At 39.1% G+C, this 23,259-nt stretch overlaps 1 protein-coding gene across 14 annotated transcripts in view; it reads right to left on the bottom strand.

Moving 5' to 3' along the window:
* The window catches only part of cacnb2a (calcium channel, voltage-dependent, beta 2a), a 47,232-nt gene extending 24,661 nt beyond the window's left edge, over positions 1-22,571 (bottom strand). For 4 of the 14 annotated variants that reach the window (XR_012382562.1, XR_012382561.1, XM_068222418.2 and 1 more), the window contains exons 1-5: positions 14,841-15,813; positions 9,587-9,706; positions 3,896-4,018; positions 3,584-3,720; positions 2,366-2,442 (exon numbers count right to left, since the gene is read on the bottom strand). Coding sequence is in view for 8 of the 14 variants with exons in the window: in XM_068222418.2 (XP_068078519.1) it covers positions 2,366-2,442; positions 3,584-3,720; positions 3,896-4,018; positions 9,587-9,706; positions 14,841-14,906 (523 nt within the window). In the remaining 6 variants the exon portion in view is untranslated. Of the gene's footprint in view, positions 1-101; positions 236-2,365; positions 2,443-3,583; positions 3,721-3,895; positions 4,019-9,586; positions 9,707-14,840; positions 15,814-22,466 lie in introns of those variants that run through there. The other 10 variants (XR_012382559.1, XR_012382558.1, XR_012382560.1 and 7 more) reach the window with 6 other exon arrangements.
* Positions 22,572-23,259: the final 688 nt, after the last annotated feature.

A 23,259-nucleotide genomic window follows, 5' to 3' on the forward strand; every position in this document is an offset into this window, starting at 1 on the left:
TGTAATAAGCATTGGGGCGATGACGAGCGGATCAGGCTGTGCGTAAAGCTGCTGGAGAACAGACAGATGCAGGACGCCTGACGCCCCGGCACATGCTTTACCTTCTTAAAGAAAGGCATTCGTTTCTCTCGGGCTAAAGGGGATATGACTGTGTTTGGGCTGGCTTTGGGAGATCGCTGATGGGGAGGAGGATCGCTCTCCTCTGCATCTAAACCTGCGGCGTCAATGTCCACAGCTACACACACACACACACACATATAAGTATATTTTAGGGGTTGAACAACTTTAGATTTTTGGTAGTTGACTTTCATGTTATCAAAGTCGAGTCGACGTCGACTAGTTGCTGGTGACGTCAATAAAACACAAGATGCAAATGTTTTGCAATGCGCCACAATTTGCTATTTATTTGCAGGAAATATATCCACATGCTGTTTGACAACTCATATCATGTTGCAAAAACAATGCAGCATTACCAATGACTAATTTTAGTGCAAAACAAATGCACTATCAACACTTTAATTTCGTTAATAATGCAACATCTAGCTAATTTTACTACTAAATAAATGCAGTCAACACATTGATCGCTGTTTTTTTATTTTAATTTATTGTTATTATTGTTACAATAATTATTATTTCTTTATATTTGTATTTAAACCTACATGTACAATTGTATATTTGTTCATTTTTGCGCTATCCCGCTGTTGGATTGGTATGGGTTTGGCTTTGTATTGTTGTTCTTTCCCATTTGAAAAACTGAAAATCAATAAAAAATATTTAAACAAAAAACACATTGATCGCTGCTCGCTCTAGTAAGGCCCCGTTTACACTAGTACGCTTTAGTTATAAAACGGCGTTTTAGATCAAAAACGATCCACGTCCACACTAGCGTTTCTGAACATATCTCCGTCCACACTACGCCACCAAAAACGTACATCACGTGAGCATTCGCGCACTCTGGTAATGCGTGTTCTAGTATAAACAGAAAGCATGCGTCTCGCTCAGCATTTAGTTATTGTTAGTCAACAAACGCCGGTTGAATAATGAACGCGATGGCAAAGAAAGCAAGAGAAGTATTTTTGTGGTCAGACGACGAGGTCGAGTTGTTACTAAACGTAACAAATGAATAACTGCACAATGGCGCCTAAAACAGACAATAGTGCAAACAACGCTCCCGTTTCTGTGTCCATGTTGTTGTTTACAGTACTGTCTTCTGGTAGCGTTAAAGCCATGTGTTATAGTCATGTGATAGGGGCTTGACGAATAAGGGAAGGATACGCAATGACACAAAAGCCCCAATCAGGTAGCGAATCTCAGCAGCCCCGCCTCCGTTTTAAGGTGTCTCCGTTTTCCCCCATCCACACTGCGACAGAACAGCAGCGTTTCTGAATGAAAACGGCCTCTTCAGCGTTTTCGAAACACTCCGTTTTCAGCGCTCGAAAACTCCGGCGTAGTGTGGAAGGATGGCGTAACCGTAGCAAAACGTATGCATTTTAAAATGAAAACGCATTAGTGTAAACGGGGCCTAAGACTGTAACAATAACAGATAATTTAGTGCAGAAGTAATGCATATGTCTTCTGCACACAGATTCATGTGATATTCATAAAATAATGCATGAAAGACAAAGGCTGTAACGTAAATGCAATATTACACTGTAAGAGTCCTGCTCAGACGCATATTTTACCATTTTGTGGTGCGCACTATAAAGCTGCTAAAAATCCTGCTCAAGTGTCAGAGCCACCTCTGTGGCTGAGCACTTCACGGTTACTGCACGCTTCATTTGTTTATTCACAAAATATGTCTGCGTCTACACTTCGCAGATTAAAACAGCCAATCACATTCGTTTTCCAGGGTTGTGTAAACGTGATTGGATAGCATATGCTCAAGGGTATTTGCATGGAGCAGTCTAACTGGCATCTGTTAAGACGATTTAAAGTTCACGTGAATCTTTGACGCTGACATAAGAAAAATAACATTTTGACAATTACTTTAAATAGTCCGAGGGCAGTTGCATGTGTGTAAAGCTGACATGTAGTTCAGGCCAACAACCACATGATCTGTGTCACGATCACCAGCGATCACAAACACACAGTCTTGCAAGGAACTGCAAATCATACAAACACATGCGCTATAAGGGAATTGAGGAAACTAAATTGGCCGTAGTCTATGAGTGTGTGTGATTGAGTGTGTATGGGTGTTTCCCAGTACTGGTTTGCAGCTGGAAGGGGATCCGCTGCACAAAACACATGCTGGAATAGTTAGCGGTTCATTCCGCTGTGTAGACCCCTGATAAATAAAGGGACTAAGCTGAAGGAAAATGAATGAATGAATGACTAATACAGCATTGATCAGATGCTGATATCTTACCTGAGGAGGGAGGAGTTGATTTCCGTGAGTTTGAAACAATGTCCCCTAAACTGGATGAAGAGTTTGCCCCTGATTTACTGTGAACAAAATGAACAAAACACAATCCTTAATTTAAAAAAAGGAAAGCGTAGAGTATATATTCCTCTACTCATATGATTTAAAGCAGGGGTGTCAAACTCAATTCCTGGAGGGCCGAAGCCCTGCACAGTTTAGTTCCAACCCTGCTCCAACACACTTACCTGTAGGTTTCAAACAAAGGACTCAATTAGTTTGATCAGGTGTGTTTAATTAGGGTTGGAACTAAACTGTGCAGAGCTGCGGCCCTCCAGGAACTGAGTTTGACACCTGTGATTTAAAGGGATAGCTCAACCAAAAATCATTTACTGACCATCAACTTTTTCTAAACATATTTGAGTTTCTTTGCTCAAAAAGGTTGCCATTGACTTCCATAGTTTTTTTTTTAATACGGATGTACCTAACATTTTTCAAAATATCTTTTGTAATCGTCAGAAAAAAAAATTATAATAAAGGGTTGGAACCTACTGAGTGTGAGTACATTTTTATTTTGGGGTGACTTCGGTGATGAAGCCTCATGCATTGCTCAGGTGTGAGTTTCTCACAGACTTCAACAGAGTGTCTACATCTTGATGCTTCTGTGGGTCTCGTCTATCAAATCTGAGCTTTATTCTGTATTCTCAATTAGATTCGGATCAGGTGATTGGGTGGGCCATTCTACAGCTTGATTTTCTTTCTCTGAAAGCATCTGAGAGTCTCCTTGGCTGTGTTTTGGATCATTGTCCTGCTGAAATGTCCACCCTGGCTTCATCTTCATCCTCCTGCTAATGTAGATGTTGGACTGAAGCAGCTGATCTTCATTTACACTGGAAGGGCTGAGGCTTGCTGAAGAACTACCGAGTGATTTCAGCTGCTGTCTGGGCTTTCCCTGCTGAACTACACCTCCCTTTCTTCATGTGTTCAGTTTTTTTTTCTCTGCACCATTTAATTTTATTATGCATAACTTCATTTGTAAACTAATTAGTTTTCTTATTAGGATTTATTTGGTTGTTACCAACATCCGGGGAAAATCTGGGGCACCTTTAGAAATATATTTTCTGAGAAAAATGGTGACGTGTTCAATACTTATTTCCCCCACAGAGTGTATTAGTTTTGTGTATTAGTTTGTTTGTCGTAGTTTTGAAGTATCTATGCAACAGACACCTTGAGTAAAAGCGTCCTTGTTTTGCGCGCTGCTCCTGGCGAAGGCGACTGCTTTCCAGCTTCACTGGACTTGGGATGAAACCGATGTCGCAGCCTTCCTTCACCAAGCGGCCGATCCACCAGTCGTTATTAAATTTCTGCCATTAAACACACAAAGGTTACAAGTGGTCGAGTTTTATAAGAGCACAACACACACAGAGAAACATTTCATTCTACATTTAAGGCCCATATGAATAACTTTAAACATTTATTGAACTGTAGGTGAAAATGTTATATGATATGGACGTGTGTGCTGTACATGTAAATACATACTTCTTTAACATGAAGGAAATCTTTAGGATCAAATGAGATTCCCGTTCCAGGCACGGGGACGTCATCTTCAGAAGAAGCACTGTAGCCAACATTAGTGCGCACTGCAAACGCCACTGGTTTACTCTGTAGAGGAACAAAGAGAAAATACGGTATATCAAATATTAATAATCAGTTCAGTGGTTAGCGCTGTCGCCTCACAGCAAGAAGGTCGCAGGTTTGAGCCCTTGCTGGGTCAGTTGGCATCTCTGTGTGGAGTTTGCATGTTCTCCCCGTGTTTCCTCCGGGTGCTCCGGTTTCCCCCACAGTCCAAACACATGCGCTATAGGGGAATTGGATGAACTAAATTGGCCGAAGTGTATAAGTGTGTGTGAATGAGTGTGTGTGGGTGTTTCCCAGTACTGGGTTGCGGCTGGAAGGGCATCCGCTGTGTAAAACATATGCTGGAATAGTTGGCGGTTCATTCCGCTTTGGCGACCCCTGATAAATAAGGGACTAAGCTGAAGGAAAATAAATGAATAAATACAAAACTTGACATACTGAATGTGAGTTTATGAATTATTTATTAAACCTGATAATACTAAAAAATATGAATTGATAAAATGTAAAACATTAATAATAATTTTAATGTCAATTTTTCAACGTGTGCGGCGAAACAGAAGAGTGTTTGACGCACAAGGGTGAAATCAGTATGGAGTCAACATTACATGATGCTCTGCACACACAATGAATTATGGGTATGTCAAACAGAGGACATGGTGTCCTCTAATAGTAATGAGGATTGCAGATACACACACAGACACACGCACACACACTTCACGAGTCTCCATCATCTGTCAAAACACTGATGCTTTTAGCTTCCCTTTCTTATGTTCCGATCAAATAAAAAGACATGCAAATCCAAAGCCATGTGATGTGATATGTGGGACCAGAGCTTTGAATGATATTTTGCGCTGTGCTTTTGATACTTTGCTTTGTTTATAAATCTGTGTTTTGTGTTCACAGCCAGCGTTTGCCTCTTACGCAACGCCACTTTCCGTTATACATGCAGTATTGATCATGAACACACCGTTTCATTCAGTATCCAGACACATGGCTGGCATGTTTGCTTTACATTTAGTCATTTAGCAGACGCTTTTATCCAAAGCGACTTACAAATGAGGACTAGGAAGCAATTTACACAACTATAAGAGCAGCAATGAATAAGTGCTGTAGGCGAGTTTCAGGTGTGTAAAGTGTAAGAAGCAAAACATTAGTCATTTATTTTTGTAATACAGTTAGCGGTGGAGCCAGAGAGGCAATTGCAGATTAGGAAGTAAAGTGGAGACTAAATAGTTGAGTTTTTAGTCGTTTCTTGAAGACAGCGAGTGACTCCGTTCTGATGCAGTTAGGGAGTTCATTCCACCAACTGGGCAGATTGAACGCGAGAGTTCGGGAAAGTGATATCTTCCCTCTTTGGGATGGAACCATGAGGCGACGTTCATTCACAGAACGCAAGTTTCTGGAGGGCACATACATCTGCAGAAGTGAGAGCAGATAAGGAGCAAAGCCAGAAGTCGCTTTGTAGGCAAACATCAGAGCTTTGAAATTGATGCGAGCAGCAACTGGCAGCCAGTGCAAACGGATGAGCAGCGGAGTGACATGTGCTCTTTTAGGTTCATTGAAGACAACTCGTGCTGCTGCGTTCTGAAGCAGTTGAAGAGGTTTGATAGAGTTAGCTGGAAGCCCGGCTAGTAGAGAGTTGCAATAGTCCAGTCTGGAGAGAACAAGAGCTAAACAAGGAGTTGAGCTGCATGTTCAGATAGGAAGGGTCGGATCTTTCTGATGTTATAGAGTGCGAATCTGCACGATCGAGCAGTTCTAGAAATGTGGTCAGAGAATTTTAGATTTTTACCATTTTGGATAGGAAAGAAAAAAATAATACTGCTGCACACAGTATCTCAGAAGACACACTCCAATGAGATTAGAAGCTTCTTCGTCTCTTTAAAACAATACATAGGAAACTGTCAGGGTTCTGCCACTCTGGTCATGTAAATTCTTGTTTTGGTGGCAGAGTCCGGACACTAGTCATGTCTAGTCCTGTCCTGTTGCGCTCGGCTCAAGTTTTCTTGGGTCAAGCACTTGTTTCTGTCATTGTGTGTGTCTCTGTGTGCGCGCGCACTCCCGCTTGATGCGGCCGCGTGGGCCCTGCGTGCCTCGGACATGCGCGCTTTTGTACTAGTGTTTGTGTTTGTTCTGTCAGCATCGCGCTGCTTCATTCTCTGCGCCTACGTCTAGTTGGTTTAAGTTTTGGTTGGCGCTGAGATTAAGCATGCGCGTTGCATATGTGTGAGCGCACGGTAAGGTGTTTATCTATCGTGTGCTTGTGTCTTGCGTCTGTTGTCAAAGCATGTGGCTCTGTGTTTACATTGTGGTCACGTGGTTTTGTGGTGTGCTTCAGTGTTGTCATGAACATGCGGTTAATGAGCTCTCTCATTGGCTGCATGTTCTTGTCTTGTTTTATGTGAGCGCATGTCTTGTCTCTGTCATGCGCTCTCCCGTCTATTGTCTAGTCCCACCCCACTTGTTAACCCATTATTAGTAAAATTACGTTCATCTGTTGTGTGTTAATTTTCTCCTGCTTATAATCTCCTCATGTCTTCTGTTCTGTGCCAGTTTGTCATCTACACTCCCCCTGTGTGCCTGCTCCAGTCTTGTCTTGCCAGCCCAGCCAAGTTTGTTTGTGTTTTGTTAATGTTTCCCCCCTCGGGGTAGTTTTTGTTTTGCCTTTTATTTTAATTTTATTATTAATAAATACCCATCATTTGCTGCACCTGAGTCCTCGCTCCTTTCCCTAACCACGACCGTCACAGAAACATGATCAAAACTAACTTTAAGTTTAATGCAATTAATCGCGATTAATTTTTGCCCAGCACCAGTTAAACATTCATTCATTCATTTTCTTTTCTCCTTAGTTTCTTTATTAATCTGGGGTTTTCACAGCGGAATGAACCGCCAACTTATCCAGCATATGTTTTATGCAGCGGATGCCCTTCCAGCTCATCAGCCCGTCACTGGGAAACATCCATACACACTCATTCACTACAGACAATTTAGCTTACCCAATTCCCCCATACCACTTCATTGGACTGTGGGAGGAACTCCGGAGGAAACCCATGCCAACACAGGGAGAACATGCAAACTCCACATTGAAATACCAACTGACCCAGCAGAGGCTCGAACCAGCGAGCTTCTTTCTGTGAGGCGATCACTGTGCCACCGTGACGCCCTAAATTGGGAAACTAAAAGAAAATATCTGCAAGTAAACTTACTTGGCCAGCGGAGCATATTTACTTCTGTCAGCTCACTGCAGGCCAGCTGGCTTCATGATCAATATTAATGCGAGAATAAATAAATGATCAAATCAGATTGATGCCAAGCACTAAATATAGCTGTTGTCCCCAGAGGTGAAAGAGAGTGCGACAAAAACAAGTGTAAACAGAAGAATAAAAATAGATGGCAAACACTAATAGGCTGAGAGCTCATATATTTATATCTATATCACCTCTAAAAACAGCTGCTTTCATTTGCCTCGGAGAAAGAAAACGCACAGAGATATAAATGAACTAAAATAGCCTTGGAAGATGATGACACTCGCTGTCCAGACAAACCCTGAAGGCTCTGTGAATGTATTTGAATAATTTAGAGAGTCAGAGATGTGGTACGGGTGTCAGTGCAGGATTCATAAAGAAGTTTAATGAAGCTTTGGGTACCAGCGTTGGGTAAAAAATATATAAATAATATATTACCATCTTAACCCTTGTGCACTGTTTAAATTGACTCCTCTTTGGTTATGTTGGTGGCTGTTTTTGCCCCATTGACTTCCACTGCAATGGTATTGTTTAATTGCAAAGCCTTGACAGCATATGAGCATGCATTTTTGATTGTTGCTGGTTTTCCCTGTTGAGAGGAGGTAAAATGTGTCTTTTTACTGTTGATCATCAGTTGGCAGCATTAATACTTTAGATAGGCCTGTGCTAATAATATTGCCCCTAAAATGGTTTTAAAAAAATTTAATACAGATTTTATTCTAGCCGAAATACAACAAATAAGACTTTCTCAAGAAGAAAAATATTACAGGAAATACTGTGGAAAATTCCTTGCTCTGTTAAACATCATTTGGCAAATATTCATTCATTCATTTTCTGCAGCTTTTCCGGTATCGCGGAGGCAGCAGTGTTAGGAGAGAACCCCAGACTTCCCTCTTTCCAGACACTTCCTCCAGCTCCTGGATGATCGCGAGGCGTTCCCAGGCCAGCCGAGAGACATCGTCCCTCCAGCGTGTCCTGGGTCTTCCCCGAGACCTTCTTCCGGTGGGACATGCCTGGAACACCTCCCTAGGTAGGTGTCCAGGAGGCATCCGAAACAGATGCCCGAGCCACCTCAGCTGACTTCTCTCAATGTGGAGGAGCAGCGGCTCTACTCTGAGCTCCTCCAAGGTGTCAGAGCTCCTCACCCTATCCATAAGTGTGCGCCCTGCCACCCTTCAAAGGAAACTCATTTCAGCCGCTTGTATCTGAGATCTTGTCCTTTCGGTCATGATCCAAAGCTCATGACCATAGGTGAGAGTAGGAACGTAGATTGACCAGTAAATCGAGAGCTTTGACTTTCGGCTCAGCTCCTTCTTCACCACAATGGACCGGTACATCAACCCCATTACTGCTGCCGCTGCACCAATCCGCCTGTCAATCTCACGTTCCATCCTTCCCTCGTGAACAAAAACCTGAGATACTTAAACTCCTCCACCTGGGGTAAGGACTTTCCTCCAACCGGGACATGGCAAACCACCTTTTTCCAGTGGAGCACCATGGCCTCGGACTTGGAGGTGCTGATTCTCATCCCAGCCACGTCACACTCTGCAGCAAACCACTCCAGTGCATGCTGAAGTTACATGTTTGATGGGCTGGACCCCCTCCAGCCCAAGGTTGCGCCTTGAAATTCTGTCCATAAAAATTATGAAAATAATTGGTGACAAAGGGCAGCCCTGCCGAAGTCCAACATGCACTGGAAACAAATCTGACTTATTGCCAGCAATGTGAACCAGACTCCTACTCTGTTCATACAGGGACAAGACGGCCCTCAACAGATCCCCTCTGACCCCATACTCCCCCAGCACCCTCCACAGTAATGCCACATCATTTCTGTGCCCGACGATCGGGTTGTCGTGGTCCTAAGCTTCGACCACCTCTTGTTCCACAATGCACTGGCCCCCTACGGCTCCCCCTAAAGGTAGTTGGCCTGCGGAAGGATGGTCCCACGTCGCTCCTTCAGGCTAAGCACGCCCTGGTTCCGTGGGAAAAAAACCCGGCCACCAGGCGCTCGCATATGTGCCTCAACCCCAGGCCTGGCTCCAGGGTGGAGCCCCGGCTGCGCCATACCGGGCGATGTCACAGTCCTCGTACTCATAAGGGGTTTTTTGAACCGCACTTAGTCTGACTTGTCAACTAAGACCTGTTTGCCTTGGGAGACCCTACCAGGGGCATTAGCCCCCGACAACATAGCTCTTAGGATCACTCAGGCACTCAAACCCCTCCACCACGATAAGGTGGCGGTTCATGGAGGGCTTAGGCTACACAATGAATTATGGGTATTATTACGGTTCATGGAGGGCTAATCATTTTGACTTCAACTGTAAGTGAATGAACATGTTTGTACCTTGGCCTTGTCGAGTTGCGCCTGAGCCTGTCTCTCAGCTTCTCTGCGTAAAGTCTCTTTATCTTCCTCCAGAGACACATCCGAGTCTGATGGCCGACTGGTGTATGAGTCTGCTGAACCCTGCAGAAAGAGCAGAGACATTTCGCTCATGAGCATGTGTATTCGCATCAGATTATCCCACATCACATTAGCTCATCTTATTAATTTTAATACACTTTTACTAGTTAATATAAGTAGGCAATATGCAAGCGGAGATACATTGCTGTGTTCATGTCAAAATTTCTAATGACAACACATATATTACAATACAAAGTCACATGGTGTAGTTTTTTTTGTAGTTATTAAAAAAATCCAGTTGACCTCTTTCTATTATGGCTACTACATAGATGTGATCCTTTTTTTAAAAGTAATTCCATAATTAAAGGTAATTTAACATGGGATGAGTGTAGATATAAGACCATTCATAGGTTTGTTTTCCAACATTTAATAAACAGTTAATATACAGTTTAGGTTATTGTTGACTTCTCCTAAAGACAGTACTCAGCAGCATAAATGAGTCAAAACTTATATTTTTATAAATTTCTCAGTCAATATAGACTATATATGTGCATAGTGCATTTACTTTTATTAAACAGTTCCCTTAAATAGTAATAGTTTGTCCCTTAATAGTTCCAGTCCCTTAAAATAATAGTTTGGTCACCTAACATATTTAAGAATAGAAAGATAATACATTTCAATAATAAAAAAAAACCCACAACAACTACAACAACAAAAACATTATGCTGAAAAAAACAGCATATGCTGGTCTGGTAAGGCAGAGGTTCTCAAAGTGGGGGTCGGGACCCCCCGAGGGGTCGCGGGACAATGAAGGGGGGTCGCCTGGTGATTTTCAAAAATCAATTAATTTTTATTAAACCTTAAAACTTACTGTATTTTATCAATAACCTACTAAAGAGAAAAAAATTGTCGTTTATAGTTACTATAAACTATATAGTTACTATAGTAGCTTATTACTAGTTCTATTGGATTGCAACTTCATTATATACATTATTACATTATACTAAAGACACAGCAATACTGTCAGATGCAGCAGATTGATTTTATAACACCAGGTTAAACTTTCTAGCCCATTTACAGCACTGACATACATAAAAAAAAAACAATGAATAGACTTGGGTCTATAGACCTTTTTCACAGCGGAATTGAACACCGGAAGCGCCCTTCGAAGCAGTGTATCGATATTTCCGGGTTCGCTAGGAGTCGCAGAGACATGACAGCCTCGGGACAGCGGATGACTTTCTCATGGTCAACTTTGCCATAATTTGGACAGGAAGATGTTGTTCGGTGAATGTGTAAAACTGCCTTAATAAAACAGCATTTAAAAGATGATACCGATTTGCAGAGTTTGTGCAGAAAACGTGTCTTACACAGCGTTTGCCATGTCAGGTTCCAGTAAGGTGCACAGCCAACAGCATAAAATCTGCTCATTCAAGCCATTCGTAAACTGGATTAACCTGGCTTTTTAACATCCAGCAGGATGGGTTTTATGTCAGTAGTCCCGTCTGTAAACTGTGCTAACCCCCTCCTTCCTTTTAATTCAGAGTCAGATATAGTGAATGGCGAGGTAGCTGTACAGGCGAGTTGCTATCGGTTAATACATTACAGGTTGTTTAATGCTCGTGAGGTTTTCTCAAGTCTGGAAACACGTTAGCTCCTACTCGTGGATAATATTCATTTTTATTATTTATTTAAAGAACAGCAAATAACATTTTAAACATTAACACATTAAATAACACATTAAAGTATACTATCTTTATTATATAACTGACTAAACAAATAATTTTGCTGTCAAACCAATTAAAAAAAGAGATTTGCATTTGTATGAACTGTCTATTATTCCAAAATAACAACAATGTAGGGATAAATCATGGTTATAGATTAATGACCATGATGAGCACTTGTTTGTGGACGGCAGATAGCTTAACTTGAGTTTTGTCTATATTATAATTACTCGTCAAAATAAACCATAGACCACCAGTCTTTAATGAAACATAATAATCTCCGCTTTGAAGTGTATACAGCATAAGAATGTACTCCCGCATATAACTTGAAACGGCATTCAACCCCCTTTAATATTGTCATCCATGATTTTCCCTGTCCTTCGTCTTTCGGGAGATCGTGGTCATTAAAGTAAGAGTGTCGTTTTTGAGTTGGAGCAGCTGGGAACGCAGCAATCACAGCGCTGAGATGACCCTGCCATTCTTTCTTGCTCCGTCGCATTGAAACCGGATGTTGTGGTACACTGCTTCGCTTACCGGAACCAGGAAGTGTGAAAAAGGCCTATTGGTGTGTGTGTGCGTCATTGCATACAAGGTTTCTGTATTTATAACCACCACCTCAGAGAATATTGGGGGTCACGAGTCACTAGCATTGTCATTTTGGGGGTCGCAGGCTGAAAAGTTTGGGAACCCCTGTGGTAAGGTATGTTTTGATGCTGGTAAGCTGGTCTTGCTGGTTTAAATCCTGGTTTTGTTGGTCTTAATTGTAGTCTTGCTGGTCTCAGTGCTGGTCTCGACACCAGCAAGACCAGCGTACAAGCATCAAAACATTGCCAACCTTACACTAAAAAAAATTAGGGTTTCACACAATTCATTCATGTTGTCCCAACACAAATCGATTAAGTTAATTTACTTTTAACAAATTTATGTAAATTGAACATAAAACAATTTAGTTGTCCCAATAAAATCTCAAGAATGGTGTTGTTTCATTTTAAATAAGTAATTTAAACAAGCAAAAGATCTATATTTTTTTGAGTCTACCAGCTGTTGTCGTGTAGGCTTTATAATGTCTTGTTTTAATGGAAAAAGTAAAAAAATGTTGTTTTAAGGAGACATATATGCAGTTTTAACACTAAAATTATGTAGCTGTTATGTAGAACATATCCTTATGAGAAAATATGTGGTTTTAATATTTTACAGTACTTTAAAGATCTTGTTATCACGACATAATAGAGTGGGAAAAAACAATATGTGGCAGCACCGTAGCAAACGATATTAAGCATAGCTTAAGAACAAATAAAAATGGAAAACAAACTAACAAAACGTACACGGACCCTTATGGGAATCAGTGTCTGAATTTCAATCACTACTTTGAGATGAGTGGACTATATTACAGGAACAATGCTAATTGGTAAACAAAATGAGGCGTACAGCTAATAATAGTGTCCAAGATAAAATACGAACTTCAGCTAACAGCCGACTAGCACGTAGTACGCATACTGCGCATGCGCGGCAGTGGTGCGGTTAATCTGCAGACTAACAAGACAACAAGACATCGAAAAAGGGTAAGCAGTACAAATTATATTTCACCAAATATCGCTAAAAGTATGATCAGTAGGCTTTCCTTGAACATAGAAAACTAAATACAGGATTGTTCAGACATGTTTCATTCAGAACGTAAACACAGAGTCTAATCTGAACCCTAACTGAATCCATAAATGTGCTTCATACATCGTTGTATTATAAAACGTGAAACACGGACGAAAATTAGCCTATTAAAACATATACAGCTTCATCAACATTAGGAATCAAAATGCAGGCATGCAGGACGACCTGTGTGAAGTTCAACTACCCCATTAGTACTTTAATGGAAATATTTAGTAGTTATTTAGTTGCTGTGGTAAATCAATAACTATAGTAATAAATTACCCAATATTTTAGGCCTATACATTTTATGTAGTAACTATATAAAAATTAAAAGACAATGAACCACATAGTAAAAACAACAGTTTATCAGTCCATTACAGCTTATATGCTGTAACATTCCTCAACAACGTGTTGTAAATATTACAATAGGCTTTACAGTATAATACACTTAACTATAGTATGGTTCAAAGGTCCTGTTGTATTTACTATGAATTACTATAGTATTTTCAGTATGAAAGAGGCTAAAAGAAACAAAATCATTCTAATTTTAACTGTTTGAGCACCATAGATAGATACTGAACATCAAAACACACAACCTAATCACTCACCCCTTGTGACACTGTAGTTTTTGTATTAATAATGTCCTCTAACAATATCGCTCCCGAGCTTTGTGTTTATGTGTTGTGAATGAGAGAGCGTGATGCTGTGTGTCGCTTGCTTGGTGCTGTGTGCCTATGTGTGTGTGTGTATTTATACAGACAGCTTGTTATAGCTGTATTATAAATGTAAAAGTGTGTATGGAAAGCATTGTCAATGCACCGTGATGCACAGAGATATCGAATTGAATCGAATCGATGGCATGATAATTGTAACCGAACCGTAAGACCAGTGTAGGATCACACCTCTACAGTACAGTATTTTTTTATTGGTTATTATACCTGTTAATGTACTTTTTTTTGCGTATTATCTAGGGTTGCGTCAATAGACGATGCCATCGTCCATCGCCGATGGCTGATAGAAGTCACGATGCTCAGCCGGCATCACAATCCTTCACCCCGCCTCCTTTTGCAAACTCGCTTGCAAAAAATACACCCGTTTACACTAACGCGTCTTAGTTTTAAAATAGCATGAAGTGATCAGTGCACGTCGGACAGTTTATCAAGGATGTACCGCTGGATGGCATCTCACTATAGTTGTTAAACGTGATATTTAAATAATCGTGTCACTATTTAACGACTCTTCGGTCTTTTGAGTATATCAGGTAATGTGTCTTAACGTTAGTACACTGCTTCAATCTTTCGATTTCACGATTGTACTTAGTCATTTTAGCGTAAACCTCAGAAAATGTTGGTTGGCTCCTGTTGGTTGTGCATCTTTTTTTACCAACCAAGTCTGTCGACGCCATTATAATGACACAGATCACTCTGCCTATTCATGCCAGAGTCCTGCGGGAAAAGTGATTGACAGGTGGTAATTAGTGTGTCACTTATATTTATTTATTTATGATTAGGTTATGGGTAAAACAAAGACCATGCGGGTTAGGTGAAACGGTAGGCTACAAATAATACATTTGTTATTAATTAATTAATTAATTAATTATTCATGAATAATTAATTCACCTACGCCTATGACGACGATGTCATCGTCAATCGCGATGTTTCACATTAGACATCGTACGATGCCAAGTTGGTCGACACCACCCAACCCTAGTATTATCTTTAAAATACCGTATACCTGTGATAATAGCATTATTAATCACAACACTAAAACACACACACACACACACACACACACATGAACACAATATATTAAGTGTTATAGCTCCTTACGCCAATGTTGTTCTTGACTCGGTTTCCTGTTGCTCGTTTCAGCAGTCGTATCCAGGAGGCCTTCATCAGCCAATCCGATTAGAGCGTTTGCTCTAGTCACCATACCAACCACGAACTTCAATAAACTCTAGCAACAACCAAAAAAAACCGCCAACAATCTAGCTAACCAAACATAATACACTGTTAACAATTTTAGCTAATTACACAGTATTTAACTGTAATATGAACTGTATTTTACTGTATAGTTACTGTATAATTTACAGTAAGGATATGCAACACGTTAAATAGATACAATACAGCTAGATAAATGGTGCTGTAAATGTAAATATTTTAGCTGTAATTGATTTACAGTAAGTTACAGGTGAACAGTAGGTTACTGTAGATCCTACAGGACATTGTTAACAGTGTACATACACCTGACGGGTGACACTATCGAAAAACTGAAGGAAAAAGCTACATATAGAAGCAAAAAGCTCGTCGTTTGTCACTCGTAAATGCTGGAGGATTACAAAACAAATCAAAAACGCTAAAACTCCTGCTACATATAATGCTACCTAATATCTCGGCTTATGCCAGGTGTGCTGCTTTTTCGGCTGTGTTGTTGTTGTTTTTGTCGACGGCGCTCAATTCCATGCTCTCGATCCCTGCGCATAGTGGATGGCGAGAGCTGCGACGGCCCGTGTAGACAGTCTCGGTTATATATATATTTCCCTTTATAATGAATGAGAGTCAACCCATCCTGCTGCAAATCCAGCCTGCCATGCTCCTCAATGAAGAGCCCTTCCCCGCTCCCCAGAGTCCCGCTCTCTGATGCTAAACACGCTCGCTAGCACATCTGCCGCGGAGATTTCTTCCCGTAGATGCAGCCGGTTTGTTTCTTTAACACATCGTCCTTGCCGTCTTCTGTGTAACCATAGCGTTCCCTGGTTTAATATCAGTCAGTGTTCTGCTCTGTCTCTGTGTATCCTCTGCTCTGTTTTGGCTCTCCCTCCCCTTTCTTTCCTCCTCCTCCTCCCCGTTCTCGCTTTCTGCTTCTTCACAGGCTCTCCATCTGTGCGTCGTCTTCTGTGATTAATTCTGCTGCGCGTGCGTGCGTGCGTGTGTGTGCGTGCATGTGTGTGTGCTAAATTTGCATGTGCCCTTGTGGAAAGGAAGGGTGTTTAATTGTATTGTATCTGTGCACGACAGTAGTGCACTTGAGATCTTCGGACATTATTAGCCCCTTTATACATTTTTTAGGGGTTTTTAACAGAGAAAGGACATTTTATCGCAGTATTTTCTATTATATTTTTCTTCTAGACCAGGGGTCACCAATCCTGGTCCTGGAGGGCCGGTGTCCCTGCAAGGTTTAGCTCCAGCTTGCCTCAACACACCTGCCTGGATGTTTCAAGTATACCTAGCAAGACCTTGATTAGCTTGTTCAGGTGTGTTTGATTAGGGTTGGAGCTAAAATCTGCAGGACATCGGCCCTCCAGGAACAAGTTTGGTGACCCCTGTTCTAGACGAAGGATCGAATTAAATTTAATATACAGGGTGGCCATTTATATGGATACACCTTAATAAAATGGGAATGGTTGGTGATATTAACGTCCTGTTTGTAGCACATTAGTATATGTGAGGGGGCAAACTTTTCAAGATGGGTGGTTACCAGGGACGGACTGGGACAAAAATTCAGCCCTGGCACTATAGCCACACCAGCCCACATTACCATACGTACTGTTTGTTTGACATTCTTGCCAGATTTTGATTATGTCCGCGTAACCTTTGATTGAGTCGGCCCCTCTCGAAACTATCACAGATTGGGCCAAATGCTTAACATTTACTATTATTATTACTATTATTACCATCATCAACCTCATCATAATATTCACATGTTGCACGAGATAAAAGCTGCCTGCATGTAAAAACATTACATATAAAAAAATAATAATAAAATAAAATAAAAATCTAACCGGCCCACGCTTAAAAAAATCGTCCGGCCCTTCTGGCATTTGCCAGAATTGCCAGATGGCCAGTCCGCCCCTGGTGGTGACCATGGTGGCCATTTTAAAGTCGGCCATCTTGGATCCAACTTTTGTTTTTTCAATAGGAAGAGGGTCATGTGACACATCAAACTTATTGGAAATTTCACAAGAAAAGCAATGGTGTGCTCAGTTTTACTGTAACTTTACTCTTTCATGAGTTATTTACAAGTTTCTGACCACTTATAAAATGTGTTGGATTGTCAATGCAACCCTCTTCACACACTGATAGCAACACCACAGGAGAAATGCCAGCACAGGCTTCCAGTATCTGTAGTTTCAGGTGCTGCACATCGTGTATCTTCACACCAAAGACAACAAAGATAGTGTGGCCATTCTTCATCAGTGGAAACCTCAAGGCCACTGGATATTTGACATTGCTCCATGATTATGTGTTTCCCTCTTTATGCACTGAAGCTGGCCCGTTCCCTGAGTTTTTCCAGCAAGATGGTGCACCACCACATTATGGGTATCAGGTCTGAGCATTCCTGGATGAACAGTTTTCTTGAAAAGTGGATTGGTCATCGTGGGCCAGTTGAATGGCCCCCAAGGTCTCCCGATCTGACCTCCTTAGACTTTTATCTTTGGGGTCATCTGAAGGCAATTGTCTATGGTGTGAAGCTACAAGATGTGCAGCACCTGAAACTACAGATACTGGAAGCCTGTGCTGGCATTTCTCCTGCAGTGTTGCTATCAGTGTGTAAAGAGTGGGAGAAGAGGCTTGCATTGACAATCCAACACAACGGGCAGCACATTGAACACATTTTATAAGTGGTCGGAAACTTGTAAATAACTCATGAAAGAATAAAGTTACAGTAAAACCAAGTACGCCATTGTTTTTCTTGTGAAATTCCCAATAAGTTTGATGCATCACATGACCCTCTTCCTATTAAAAAAACAAAGGTTGGATTTAAGATGGCTGAGTTCAAAATGGCCACCATGATCACCAGCCATCTTGAAAACTTGCCCCCCCGGATTAATAAAGGGACTAAGCCGAAACAAAAATGAATGAATGAATGAATGAATGAAGTTCAAGTGGATTGAACATAAATCAACTAAGTAGTTTGAACAAGCTGCAAAAATTAATTTTTCAAGTGCAATGGGTCAAAATGTACTCCATAGACACAATAACTTTCACTGTACAAATTGTACTTTCTATTAATCTACCCTAACACCCTCCCTAATCCCAACCTTCACAGAAAATAGTTACTTTCTGAAGAAAAAATGTGTATAATTTATAAGCCTTTTTGTAAAATGAGGATATGGACAATGTCCTCATAAGTCACCTTCTTTTTTAAAATGCCCATGTCATCACACCAATTTGTGTCATTTTATGTCACAAACACACACACACACACACACACACACACACACACAGAGAGGGAAATATTCGACCGTGTTCCACTCTGTCACTGTAAATTAGAGCACCAGGCATCAATGTAGATAATTACACATATTGACTAAATCACAGATATTCACTGCTACACACACACTGGGACAATGTCACTGCGTACTCATACATTTAATGATTTATTTCAGCCATTTGTTGGTATTAAAAATAGTCTAAAGACTGTAATTTTAAGTGCAAGTTTGTTTATCTCTCTTTTTCACGTTTCCTTTTACTAGAAATGTTCAGCTGTTATTTGTCCTCAAGATGACTTTCTCTGGAAAAAAAAATTTACACAGAATCCTCCTGTCTAATCCATCTTCAAAAACACACGCCTCCCTTTTGAAAAAATTCTATAGTAATTGATAGTAAATACTTTGTGTTTTTTAACCATACTATAGTAAGGTGTGCATATATTCAGTTGAAGTCCGAATTATTAGCTCCCCTGTTTATTTTTCCCCTGATTTCTATTTTCATCAACACATTTCTAATAATAATAGTTTTAATAACTCATCTCTAGTAACTGATTTATTTTCTCTTTGTCATGATGACAGTATATAATATTTGACTAGATATTCCCCAAGACACTTCTACACAGCTTAAAGTGACATTTAAAGACTTAACTAGGGTAATTAGGGTAAGGTTAGGCTAATAATATTGACCTTAAAAATGGTGTTTAAAAAATTAAAAACTGCTTTTATTCTTGCCAAAATAAAACAAATAAGACTTTCTCCAGAAAAAAAAAATATTATCAGACATACTGTGAAAATTTCCTTGCTCTGTTAAACATCATTTGGGAAATATTTAAAAAAGAAAAATAAATCAAAGGGGGCTAATAATTCTGACTTAAACTGTAAGTGATCTTAATGATGCATTGTTTTTAATTAATTCCCAAACCTTGTTGGTATAATCTCAGATATTTACCTACAAATTCTCCTGAGATTTAAACAGTATGTTGATAGGTAATCTAAAAGTAATCAAAACAAAATAATAATAATAATAATCTGAATATGTTATGAATATAATAACAGGTTAGGGGGAGAATGGGCACAAAAGTAACAAATAAAATTAATAAAACTATTTTATATTGCCAATAATAATAAAAAGTATTAAAAAATTATAGTAAATTTAACCATTTGCAGTGTTGAATTGCTTTCGAAACATGATTGAAATTTAAAGTGAAAAGGCAATTAAATTTTTTTTGGACAACAAATGTTTGCAGGTAACATTAACAAGGTCATAGTCAGATACATTTAAAATATACAAGATTAAGCCAGTAAATCTAGCAAATATTGTTGTGTTACCTTTGTCTCTGCTGACGGGGTCAAAATTGATAACTTCAGCCTATAGCTATAGCTGAACCTTAATACGAAACATGCATGAATATTACAAAATTTTCGTCATAAAAAAATACATCAAGTGATCTAGATTGTGCAAAAATTTCTGATTAATTTCAAAAACATGTTGGATTAATCTCAGATGTTTACCTAAAAGTTCTTCTACAATTACAATATATTATATATTATTTTATATTATATATAGTATATTATATTATTATTATTTAAAAAAAAAACCTACATATAAGTGATGTAGATGGTGCTAAAATTTCAGATTAATTCTCAGACTTTGTTGATATAATCTCTGATATTTACCTAAAGGTCCTCTTGAGATTTAAACAACATTGATAAGTAATCTAAATGCAAAGCAATCTAAACAAACAAATCTGAATATGTTATCTAGCAGGTTATAATGCTAATTGTAATTTTCATCATGTAATATTTAATAGAGCACAATTTGTGCCACACAAGATGCAAATCTGGTCATTTCAGCCTATAGTTATAGCTGAACTTTAATACGAAACATGCATGAATATTACAAATTATGCCTAATAAAAAACTACAGAAGTGATCTAGATTGTTCAAATTTTTTTTAATTTACCTAGAAGTCCTTTTGAGATTTAAACAATGTTGATAAGTAACTAAAAGCAGAGTAATCTAAAAAAGATATCTGAATATGTGTTACACTTCTTCTTACACTAATTTTCATCATGTAAACTAAATGCAAAGCAATCTAAACAAACAAGTATGAATGCATTATACTACTGATTATATTTTCATCATGTAATTTGTCAGATATTTACCTCCTGAGATTCAAACTGTGGTTGATAAGTAAACATCGCAAAGTAATCTAAAACATAGATATCTAAATATGTGTAATATTACTAATTATAATTTTCATCATGTAATATTTAATAGAGCACAATTTGTGCTTCGCATGATGCAAACCTTGATCATTTCAAGTTCAAGTTCCTATAGTCATAGCTAAACTTTACTACGAAACATGTATGAATATTACAAATTATTCTTAATAAAAAAGCTGCATAAGGGATTTAGATTGTGCCAATTTTTTCGGATTCATTCCCAAACCATGTTGCTTTAATCTCAGATATTTACCTAGAAGTCCTTCTGAGATTTCAACAATGTTGATAAGTAAACTAAATGCAGAGTGATCTAAAAAGATATCTGAATATGTGTTATACTACTAATTACTAACACGTGTTATATTCAGTAGTGTAAAGTAACTAATTACAAATACTCCAATTACTGTAATTGAGTAGTTTTTCTCAGGAATTGTAATTTAGTAAGTAGTTTTAAAAATGTGTACTTTTACTTTACTTTGAGTACATTTTTAGTGCAGTAATCAGTACTTTTACTCGATCCACTACTTTTTTTCAACCTTCAGTCACTACTTTGTTTTTTCTTGTCTATGGGAATTAGAAAAATCAGTCCTGTGATTCCTGTCCCATCAAATCTCACATAGGTCTCAAAATAGGGTTGATCAAAAGAAATGTATTAATGCAATATAAATATATAATATATGAATTGATGTTTACTTTAATTATAAATATATAATTATATTGTTCAATTATAACGATTAAAATATATATATTTTTTGTCAAATAGTTTTGTGGCTTAAAAGTATCAGTTCAGGCACCGTTTTGATAAAAGTAAACTGTTTGGAAGCATTAAAAGTGTACAAGATGTCCAAAATCTTTACATGCATCGACCCAGAGACTGTTAAGATGCATGCCACTGATGTGAAGATGACAGATGCTTACTGTATGATGATCGAAATGGCCTTAAACATCCAGCAGGCACAAGATGTCAACATGACGTCAGAATGAAGTTGTACCCCAGTGTCATGGGGATGTTGCATTTTGTTTTACCATGAAAATCATGGAAGTGTCAGCATGTGATGCCAAAATGGCGTTGGATGTTTGCTGGACATTAGATTTTGGTCACTTTCCAACACAACCTAAAGTCAACCAAATATCAACGTCATTTGATGTTGTTATTGAACAAATAGCGTTGTCCTTAGATGCTGGCTAGACAATCTAACCTAATGTTAACGTCTTATGATGTTGTGTGCCTGCTGGGCAATAACTCGATGCACTACAGAATGTTACGTTTACACACACATGCACAAATTACATGTAAACACATCAGCTTTTAAAAGCGTAATACTCACTACTCACTACTCTTTAGTAAGGGCTACTTTTTACTCATACTTTGAGTAATATTTACAACAGATACTTTTACTCTACTTACACTACATTTTTAGGCAAGTAATGGTACTTTTACTTGAGTATGATTTTTCAGTACTCTTTCCACTACTGTTTATATTACTAAATCAGATTTACTAATCCAGACTACTAAATCAGAATGTGTTGTATTACTGATACTCATTCATATTACATACATCTGATTATTTGTTATATCACTGTGTACAAATGACTAATATTATTCATTTGTAATTGACTACAATTTGTCATGCAAGCCTGACCATTTCCTGCGACAGTTTGTTATAAAATATTTTCCATGACTTTTATTATGCTGAATTGATTCGTTTTTTTTTTTTGCAATCCTAAAGTTCAGTATGTCTATATGCTGAGAAAGCTCTATCTAGCATGCATCACAAGCGTAATTTAGTGTTGTAATGACACTTTTACAGCTTTTTAACACACATCAAAGCAAGAGCAGGAAAAAAAAAAAAAAGTTTTCAGGAAACGTCTCATTCCCACCCACAAAATCCCAGCCAAGAAAATTCCAGAAAAGAGCCGTGCCTTGTTAAAAAGAGAGAAAAACGCAAGTCGAACTTATAACAAAGAGTGATTAAAAAGCTAATACATGAGTTTTTGTGTAGATATTTGGGACTCACCAAATCTGACTCCTCGCTGGTTGAGAGGTACATGTCTATGAACATCTGTCTGACCGTGTGTGTGTGTGTGTGCGTGCGTTCAGCTCCACCCAGCTGCTCTACAAACAGTCCCAGTAATAGAAGGAAGGGGGGGGAAAGGGGAAAAGTGGTTTCCTCTGGCTCTTGTGGGCCGAGCTGAAATATGTGCTTGTAAATGAATGGTCTGTTAGTCTACCGTCTTTCCCCCCTCCCCTCAAAAAACACGTCAAAGTTACTGTGGTCTGACCAGAATTCTCTCTCTCTATCTCTCTTTCCCACGCTAAGAAAAAAAAAAACAAGCACTGTGACGTCCATCTCACAAACAAGCAGACATGCAGATCACCGCATGTGCACTCACACACATATCAAAGCTTAGGAGTAATACCGTCATTCGGATCAGAGCTGATGAATGAAGTCAGATCCGGGTGATTCATTAACGTTTAGCACAGGGGTCTCAAACTCAATTTACCTGGGGGCCGCAGGAGGCAAAGTCTGGGTGAGGCTGGGCCGCATAAGGGATTTCACACAAAAAAAGTCCTCAATTGTCATTATTAACAGTTTTAATTATTTCTTCTGAACATGAGACTTGACAGCGCTTCTTCTCACAAATCTGAACCACGTTTGGCTTTAGAGCGGAAGCAGTTGAGACCCTCAGTATGGCTTGAAGATGATCATCATTAAGTCTAGACCTGTACTTTGACTTATTGAAGTTCAAGGTGGAGAATAACTTCTCACACAAATATGTGCTCCCAAAAGGCCAAGTCCTAGGGAAAAA

This window comes from Danio rerio, chromosome 7, assembly GCF_049306965.1.
Source record: "Danio rerio strain Tuebingen ecotype United States chromosome 7, GRCz12tu, whole genome shotgun sequence".
Classification (NCBI taxonomy): domain Eukaryota; kingdom Metazoa; phylum Chordata; class Actinopteri; order Cypriniformes; family Danionidae; genus Danio; species Danio rerio.